Below are 9,920 nucleotides of genomic sequence, written 5' to 3'. Positions count from 1 at the left end.
TTAAAAGTTTTTCTTTTTTTACTTTATTTGACTCAAAATGCCTCAAGCCATCATTAGCACACTGGAACACATTAGAAGACAAAGCTGATTTCCTGCAGGAACTGGAGAACCATTTTCCACGTGTGGGTTCGCCTCTTCGGCTGGCAAACTTTACTCTTGCGTGTTTATGTGGGAGAAACCCCAATTCAGGTTGACTTTTAAAAAATTTTTGACCAAGTCTGGTGCTGTTTTTTCTGCAGCTTTTCGACAACGTCAATGGCAAATGTCTTCATTTCCCTGTTGGTAAAGGATTCCTTTTTAACATTTCCTTGTGTCGCCATGTTTGGTGCTTAAAAAGCCAAAGTACTGCACCGCTTCGGTCCCGGGGCTTCTCCAAACCCTCCATGAAGACATGTGGACTCACCAGCACTGAGTGCATTCCCATGTAGATCCGACTGACGCAGACCACCAGACACCAGCAGAGAGCCAGGCTGAAGCCGAGGAAGAACGGATACTGTGGAGGGAACAAAAGGAACGTCAGACAGGAAGTTCAAACAGCTGATCTGTTGTGTGTGTGTGAGACGCATCAAGACAAACAATGACCTACATAATGGATGAACGTACCCAGCATTTCATTACAGACGGAAGTTGCATCTTAAAATGGCGTTCATTAGAAACATTAATACGTACTGTCTTCCACACCAGAAATGAGTTTGGGCTTGTCTGGGGAGCCTATAGAACAGGTGAATAAAGTAAAATTACTGGGCACAATGATTGACAGCCAGAACACATTGATACCATGTGAAGAGGATGGTGGCGGTATCTCCATGGTGAGGAAATGTCTTTCTTATGTCCCTACACACATTGTGTGGCAGGTGGCTAAATGTTTCATTTGATGTCACCTGGATTATTGTGCACCTGTATGGTCCTCTGCATCCAAAGAGGTCTTACACTGTCCCATAACAACAAACACTTAGAATGCACCGTCAACTCTCATGGTTAACGGTTGAGAAGAGGCTGGCTTCCAACACGTCAAGATTTTTCTGGAGCACCGTTTTCTCTTCTCAACCTGATTTTTTAATCCATAAATGCGTTTTAATGTGAAAATGTAATATTTGTTCCTGACCTCATTCTGGATCAGAACCGGAAGACATTTTTCCCGTCTGGTATAAACTATACAGGATGTGGAAATAAAATAATTCTTGGCGCAACAGTGAACACACAAAATGCTCTTCTCATTATTTATTCATAAGTCTATGATAAAATAACATTTTGTTTATAAGTGCTGGGTGCTAAATGACAGCCACAGGGAGTTTAGATGGAGACGAAAGACAGACGCTAACGTTACACCTGCTGATGAACAGATCCTCGTAGCAGACAGGTGACCTCAGCGATGGGCGGCGCCCAACCTTCAGTCCTCATTACTAAAGGCCTCAGCTGCCTTTAGGGGCTGATTGCTGTGCGGTCCAGCCCCCCACCCCCCCACAAGCATGTGACGTCACAACCCAAGAAATAAATATTTACTGGGGATTTTCAGCGAACTGATGTTAAATTTAAGGAAACTCTGTTTCACAAACATTCAACGTGGACTAAAAACGGTGATTTAATTAATCCAAATGTAAACAGCTAAAATCAGACACGTCTGGACCGACAGAATGTTCCGAGCTGGGAAACGTGAGCCGTAAAAAAGGTCGTCTGTCCGGATCACAGGAAAAGAAACGGACAGCCAATATATTATTCTAGTAAAAACCCTGTTGATTTCCAAAAACAATTAGCAAATAGATTTCTCTTTATATTAAAATATATGAATTAAAATATATTACTTTGATTAAAACATTTAAAAACAAGTTGGGATCATTTGATTTAAGGTGACTTTGGTATTTTACCTTGGAAATGATTGCTATAAAACCACCGGGACGCTTCGTCGAATGAGCGCACGCTCACGCCCGCCATACAAACACGCTACACACTCGACTAACGGGCATCAGATCGTACCTCCAAATCGCAGAGCGAGCATTTAGCGTTTTAAAATAGCTTCGTTTTTCTTCCAGAGTTAAATAAATTTCGTAACAAACAGCTGGTTATGCTCAAATACGCTGCACAAATACATTTCTACATCAAATACAGCAACAAGTCCTCTCTTATCTACAAACCGGTGCTCTGGAGGCGGCGAAACGCAGGTCGACACTTTAGGATTAAAGTGGCCACTATTCCATCCATATTTGTGCTCTTTTCTGAAACTCCTCCCACTGGCGTTCATTTCACGTCATCGCACAACTAAACACGACACGCACAGTTTCGAGGGACCGATGCAATCGTCGTGGCAGAAGGCGCCGCATCCTTTGCACATGATCATGGCCTTGAGTCGGCAGTAGCATTTAGACTGGCCGTCCTCCATGTCGGACGCCTGTGCGTACGGCTGATTGGGCGAAGGCTCGCTGTTGTCCGAAGGGCGAGCGGCAGGAATGGCGGTGACGGTCACAGAGAAAGACATGACGCTCCCATCGGCGCCGCCGCCGCCGCCGTCCGACGCCGACGAATCTCCTGCGGCGTTGCGGTTCAAAGATTTGCTGATGGTGCCGCCGTAGCGCGGCGACGCCGCGGGGTCCTGATCGCCGAGCGCTCGCTGGGTGTCGAAGGCAGACCGCTGGCGACCGGCGTCCACTTTGGCGTGATATGGCTCCACATCTCCTCGATTACTCTCCAGTTTGAGAAGCCTTTGGTGGGGCTGGAAGAAAGGCCCGGTGTCTTTGGCACCGGCTGAGCGTCGGTCGGACTCTGGTTCGGGCTCGTCCTCCTCGGAGTCCCTACTTTCCCTTTTTAAACTGCTCGTGGCGGCAGACTGCTGCCGCCTCCTGCTCTCTGGTCCTCGGCCGTACGTGGACACGTTGAGCAGGTAATGTCCCGTCATGGCAGGCCTCGGTACCTTCCTGCGCCCAAGAAACCCGATGGAAACCCTGGACCGGTCCCGGCGCTCCTCCGTGTGCACCAGCTGGTGGACATGAATCTGGGGCCCCACCCCAAGGTAAGGCTGGCTCTGCCGGAGTCTCCGCTGCATCAGGGCCTGAAGGATCTGGTCCTGAGTCTGCTTGTCAGGCGGGTCCCTGTGGTGCCTCGTGTGTTCCGTGCTGTACTGCTGAGACATGGGACTGTCGGTCCTGCGGTCCACAGAGTGTGACGGCTTCCCCTTAAAGGCGGAGCTTAAGTTTGACTTGGATATCGGCTTCGGGAGAATCTGCTCCAACGGAACCTCTTTGCCCTGCAGCAGCTGAGTGACCAGCGGATTGTTAGCGGGGACACAGGAGACGTTCCGAGCTGAAGACCCGGTAGACGGTGGGATGTCTTGTCCCTCCACAGTCTGCGCTGATGCACCTAAAGTCTTCGGGACGCTGTGGAGTCCTGCGTCCAACGCGCCAGCAGACTGACCTTGGTGTTTTTGGTCAATGCTTGAATAAATCATGCGAGTGTTTAGCTGACCAGAATGGGTCGTGCCGGTCCAACTGCTATCAGCAGCCGGTACTGTGGTTGGTGTCCGAGGCGGGCTGGACAATGTCGGCGTCTGCCGACCGCCACCTCGTCCCGGGCCTGGCACAAGCCCCTTTGATGCCGATGATATTGCGGCGGCAGCTACTCGCTGAGCTCGGGCGAGCTGGGCTTTGGCCTTGATGTCGGCCAAAGTGCGAGCGCCGGTGCGACCCGGACTGCTGAGGGGGGTCTTTGGTGGCACTTGGCTCGGAGACAGAGGAACTGGAAGAATTCTGGACACGGGGATCTGCAAAATAAAATAAAAACCAGCGATTTATTACAATAAATTCAAACCAATCAGGTGAGAAGTTGAAGCTGAATTGTCATGATAATCTCACCTTGAGGGGTGGGACTTTCTGCTTTGCCGATGGCGGAGTCGGAGGGCTGGATGTTGAGGATGCTGCAGGAGACACGGACGTGGCTGAAGACGCCGAGGACACCCGAGGCCTTTTCTCCGGTGTCCGTCCACCCGCCGTCTCGTTAGCGGCTTTCCTCTTGGCCGGCTCCGATTGGCTGCTGAGGTCAGACTTGACCTCTTCCCTCTGGGCTACTTCGACCGCAGCCGCCGGCGGATCCTCCTTTAACTCTGAGCTGACTGTCGGCGGGTGACTCTCCTCCTTCTCCTCCTCCGCCGCCTGGAATTCTGCTCTCTCCTCCTTCCCGTCCTCTTTGTGCTCCTTCTCAGGCGGCGGTCCCACTTCGGCCTGCTCAGTCTCTCTGCTGACCTCTGGTGATGTCGCTGCAGGCGTTGGCACCGTTGATGCTAACACGGTCACCTTGCGGCCCTCGGCGTAGTGCGAGCGGCGCGTCTTCATGGGTTCTGTGGCGCCGGTCGGTTCCTTCAAAGGTGCCTGCGTTGGTTTGGCAGCAGCAGCAGCACGACTGTTCTCCCTGGAGTCCTTTGGATCCTCCAGCGTTCGGGCGACGGGTCCCGATGGATGATTTGGGGACTGGGGTCGGATAGATTCCTCATTCTGATGAGCTTTCGTCAGCTCTTTGGATTCCTCCAAACTGAGGCCAGAACTAAACAGAGAGAGGAGACACAAAGAAATCAATCCGTAAATGAACCGTAAAGGTAAAACTGAGATTACTTCATAATCTCCACATGGTCTTTCCTGGTTTATCTACAGAACACTACAGGTGAGCTTCTCTATGCTTCATTTCATAATCTGATGCGTAATCCAAACCTACCTTTCCCCGTAATAGTTCTCATAGAAGGCCTCCTTCCAGAGCTCCACCTTCTTCTCCTTCTCGATTTCCTGTCTCATGCGCAGCTGCAGCTCAGGAGTGAATTCCCCTGTAAGGTGAAAGGTGACATCATTTGAACTGCGAGTCCGCTCGGATCGCGGTTAACGGCGGTGGGGAGCGGTGGAACCGACCCTCGGCCAGCCTCTCCTTCCAGGACTGAGCTGCTGATGTGAAGAACTCGTTGTTCAAGGCGGAGCTGGTGACCTTCAGGAGGCCGTCCATACAGGCCTGAGGAAGAGACACAACGCCGTGACGTCATCACCCACAGCCTCTTAGCAGCCATGCTGACAATAACAGCCTTCTCCAAGCTAAGCTATCGCTAGCATTAACTCAACTTGCTCCCAGGTGAGGTTTAGGGTTGCATATGACCGGTGCGTTTGATGCTACCTGCTGGTCGACCTCAGGCAGCAGTCTGAGCAGCCTCTGCTGGCAGTCCGGCGGCAGGACGGAGAAGGTGTGCTTGTTGATAATCGCCCGCAGGTTGGTATTAACCAAGATGGAGTCTGGCGTTTCCACATCTATTTCACACTTGGTGCGTTTCAGCTGCCCTGGAACAAAAGAAGAAAGATAGCATCCAGAACCGTCTCTCTATGGAAAGGTCCAGTTAAAATAGCATAAATGCTACTTGTAGCATCACTACTGGGAATATGCCACACAAGGCTTTAGCAACACGACTGGTGTCGGTGCGCTGGTGGGCCTTGTAGACCAGGAACTTTTCCTTTAAACCGCTGACGCCCGACTTACCCGCACTGAGACGACCTGACCTCTGGGAAGCCTTCCTCGTGACAACTGGCAGGCACAGGTCTGCTGGGAAGGAAGGGCAGGAGCCTCAGTGATGTCACCACTTCCACAGAGATGCTGCTAATTGTATTAATAAATGATGTGTGGCTGAATTCTTGCGTAGCACCATCAGTTCAGTTAAATCTAACGTCAAGTCTGTGCGATCGGCCTCCCACCCGTCTTGGTAGCGACGTCCGCCATGATGGTTTTCAGGAGCCGTCGGGGGCTGGACGAGGTTGGCATTCCTCCCTGCCTCCGCTGGTTTCTCTGCTGCTGCTGCTTCAAGGCCTGAAAACAGAAAAGTGTGACCTCGCTGTAAATATTAAGGGTGCAGCAGAGCAGTGGGTGGAGCTCAGGTAGCGTGCAGACGGCGTCCGTACCTGTTTCAACGCCTTCTTGCTGTGTTTCTGGGAGGGGGAGATGAGTTTACCGGGAGTGACGGACGGCGAGGAACATCGAGGCTGAGGAGACGACGGCTGAGACGGCAGCTTGGAGGGAACTGACAGGAACAGACGCACAAAACGTGTCAGAAAAAGACACTTCCTGTAAGGCCGGTGCGCTTTGGTTTCAATGAAAGCAAAACCGACACGGCGCACAAAGAAGCAGGTAGTGTTACATCGCTGAAATATGACGTTACGTGTCGGCCTCGCCAGTAAAACCAGCTTCCTCCTACTTAGACGGTTTGAGTGCGATGAGGAAGTGGGCACACGCTGAGAAAATACACTTCCTGTTTAATGGTGACTTCAAATATTACACTGGCAGCCGGTAGTAATGAGAATGAGACACCAGAACACAGCCTGACGAAGGTTAATAAGTTCTACAGCTATAATGATGTTTACGAGCCGCCTCCTCCTCCTCCGCCTCCTCCTCCTCCTCCTCCTCCTCCTCCTCCTCCGTTAGCAGCCAACACGGAGACCAAGCCCACCTGCTGCAACCCTCATGTCTGACGGGATGATTTCATGAGAAGATGTTCTTCATATTTGTGACGGTTTCGATGAACTCTCCCCGGCTGCTGGGGGTTCAACTGGTTTCCTGTGTTTCCGCATCGACTTCTAATGGCGGCTGAAAAGGGGGCGGGAACTCTCAGGTTTCCAGCCCAGCGCGGCACAGTTGGCTCCATCCGGTGCAGCTGTCACTTTCTCCTCCTCCTCCTCCAGTCAGATGGAGGTGTTGATGGGGGGGAGAGGACTGGGGGACGCAGAGCATCCACCAGGGAACACATTCCTGTCCCTCGGGTAGACCAGTGATGCCGTTTAAACAGCAGCTCCAAGTGAGACGCTTTAAACGGCGATGATCTCTGATTGGCTGAATCGGTGTTTGGCCCGAAACACACCTTAAAGTAATTACCTCACTAAATTCAGAGCATTTTTCTGACTCCACATCAGATTATAAAGTGTTTAACCACCGAAGGGATCTGGACCTGCCTCAAGTGAACTAACCAGATGGTTTTATTTAAAATAGTCTGCGTCTCCTTCAGGTGTTTAGGAGAGCATGTTTACGGCCACGCTCCAGAATTGAAAAGACCTGCTCTACGCATCGCACCTCTTCGCATCCACCTTCCTCTCCGCCCCTCTGGAGTGATGGCGCCACTGTTTTCTGTGCTTTGGGAGTCTGAGCCTTCGTCGCTGCTCTCCTCAGAGTCATCGTCAGAAAGCTCCTTCGCCACATCTGAGACGCCTTCCTGCGAAGACAATATAGAAATACTCGTATTACAGAGAAGAAACCCATGTTAGCTAACGTGACGCTAACCAGGAATGTTGATTTCTTGTCCTCAAAGTGGACAAATTACAATTTGGAAGAATTTTTCCACAGTATCTGACAAACCTTCAGCGTGTAGACCCCCATCCTGCCTGGAACTTTGTAGAAGATCCCCTCCTCACCGCGAGAGTTTGTGTGCAGCATTGCATTGAGACACGCCAGCGGCGAGGTTCCGCTAAACCGCGAGAGAAACATGCAGGTTAGTCGTCTGTCCCTGGATGGATCACCGCTCGGAGGACGGAGGGCGAGTCCTGGACGGATGTCTGGGGAGTTTCTGCCATGCACCAGGAAGACGTGAGCGAGTTCAGGACAGACTGGCATCAAAAACAGTCCGGAGGGTCGTTTGAATCAGTGCATTAAAGGAACAGTTCACCCAAACGTAGACATAAATTCTCTGGATGATGTCATGTTGCACTTTTAAATCTATAAAAAATACTGTCAGCTGTGTCTTTAATTTATCAGAACTTTATAAATCTGACATGAAATAAAACAGGGAGGTTTTTATTCAACAGGTGGGTTTAGCGAACTATGCGTGAGCCTCAAGCTGCGTTTCTAAGCGGATCAAATAAGGAATAAAGTTACTACCATGCAAAAGGCAAAACCAAACAGAACGACATTACAATAAGGTTGTTAAAATAAAAGGTGAGGGTTGGGGGTGGGGTCTAGCTTTTTCTTACCTTCTGGATGACAACAGTGACATTGAAACGAAAAGAGATGAAAGAATTATTAATAAGTAAAATAATCCTGAACATGAAAGGCGAAGCACGTGGTAATGGCATCGGTGACGGACGCAAGAAGCTGCTCTGTCCCTCGCTCTCATGAAAACGCATCCGAGCCATCATCGCCGTCGCCGAGGAGATAACAGGAGGACATTTACCTAATCTCCTTCAGTCGTTCTCTCTGGATCACCTGCAGGATCTCCTTGTGGCTCATGGGTGTGTTGGGGTATTTCTCCAGAACCTAGAATAAGAAAGAAAAAAAAAATCTGTATTAAAAACAGTCATGAAAACCTCTAGAACAGGGGTGTCAAACTCATTTTCTCCGAGGGCCACATCAGCATTATGGTTGCCCTCAAAGGGCCAGTTGTAAATGTAACATTGTGTAAATGTAACTAAATGTAATGTAATGTAAATAAATGTAACTACTCCTTAACATGCTGCTAAATAACTGTATTTACTACTACACATTAATTAAATTATAAATATTACATATGCAATTGCATAGTTCTAAAAATATATCAATACCTTACTGCTGTAATAATATCCGCCGAGGTTATGTAATCGCCGGCGTCTGTCTGTAATTTGTTCTTCAATATCTCCATTGATTATTGACCGATATTTAGGGAATTTAACACAGTCATGTAGGGTGGGGGGGGCTCTATCTCACCACTGAATATCATCTGGGTCGGATCCAGAATGGAGTCAGCAACAAATATTCAATTTTAACATTAAAACCCCATTAACAGATTAAAAATCAGTTACAAATACACATAAACTCTGATTCACTTTTACTTTTCAGCATTTTACAAAAATAAATGTCTGTACAAAGCTCTTGCGGGCCACAAAAAATGATGTGGCGTGCCACATTGGCCCCCCGGGCCTTGAGTTTGACACATATGCTCTAGAAACTCTAAACCTTTATAAATCCATTGATTAATTATCCACATACAGACTTAATCCACATCTGCATTCGAATCTGGCTCTGGATCAAATAGCTTGAGCTTCTCCTGGTATAGTTTATACAAAATTCCTGCTGCTATGATTTATATTTTTATGTTTTAAGGGTGTAATATGACAAAAACAAAACTATAACTCTATAATAATAATAATTCCACAACACTATATATACTTGCAGTCCATCCCAAGCAAGACACGGCGTTGCTATTGGTGTTATTGACTACTTACGTAGTCATTTATGTGTGAAAAGCGCTCACGTGTTTACCTATACAGTACAGCTGTTTGGCGTTTTCATTAGCTTGCTATGCTACACAGCTAGCTGCCATGCTAGCAGCTAATATCACTGTGTGACATCTCACCCGACGCTAGCACGCTAGGTAGAACCGCAGCGACTTGTAGCTAACTTAACGTGACGTTCTGGATGCAAGTTTGATTTTCACGCTTAATATTCGGCTGAGTTTTATTTGAAAACGACATCAGTCAAAACTTGTTGACGTGCTGACGTTAGCGTTAGCCAGCGGGGCTAATCCAGCTAGCGCGCGACACTTGACGCGTTTTAGTTTGTCAGCTCGCGACCGACGTGTCACCCGCGCCGCACGGACCACGGACACGCACATTTATTCACGGTGTGCGCGGCTGCGGTTTGTTTCCCCGTGCTAAGCTAGGAGGCTAATGGCAGCGGAAACACGGGCCTCGCGCGGTGTAACGCAACATTCCCGTCTCCGCCAGCGGGTCGCGAACTCACAAACACCAAGTTGTGCAAGTGGGGAGACAAGCGCGACAAACACACGCTGCAGTCTACCGTCTTGGCGGCTTCGGCCCACGTCCTCCCCTTCTTCCTCTTCTGCCTGTCCCTCATCGTGGACGTCCTGAAGCGGAGTCGTAGTGTTTCAAATGTTGCGTTTAGTTACCGCCATGTTGGGCTTACTGTAAAGGGTCACGTGACTCCACTGT

At 49.3% G+C, this 9,920-nt stretch overlaps 1 protein-coding gene across 1 annotated transcript; it reads right to left on the bottom strand.

Moving 5' to 3' along the window:
* Window positions 1-1,213: 1,213 nt before the first annotated feature.
* Window positions 1,214-9,825, bottom strand: asxl2 (ASXL transcriptional regulator 2). The gene is made up of 12 exons (XM_068751899.1): window positions 9,769-9,825; window positions 8,168-8,250; window positions 7,357-7,465; window positions 7,075-7,213; window positions 5,913-6,031; window positions 5,709-5,820; window positions 5,497-5,556; window positions 5,140-5,300; window positions 4,884-4,980; window positions 4,696-4,801; window positions 3,843-4,527; window positions 1,214-3,751 (listed from the first exon to the last, which is right to left on the bottom strand). Exons 1-12 carry the CDS (start codon window positions 9,823-9,825, stop codon window positions 2,246-2,248), a joined length of 3,234 nt encoding a protein of 1,077 aa, XP_068608000.1. The 3' UTR covers window positions 1,214-2,245.
* Window positions 9,826-9,920: the final 95 nt, after the last annotated feature.

The sequence above is a fragment of the Brachionichthys hirsutus genome, chromosome 18 (genome assembly GCF_040956055.1).
Source record: "Brachionichthys hirsutus isolate HB-005 chromosome 18, CSIRO-AGI_Bhir_v1, whole genome shotgun sequence".
NCBI classification, from domain to species: domain Eukaryota; kingdom Metazoa; phylum Chordata; class Actinopteri; order Lophiiformes; family Brachionichthyidae; genus Brachionichthys; species Brachionichthys hirsutus.
The sequence above is the reverse complement of the archived record's forward strand: the minus strand, read 5'-3'. Positions and strand labels throughout refer to the sequence as shown.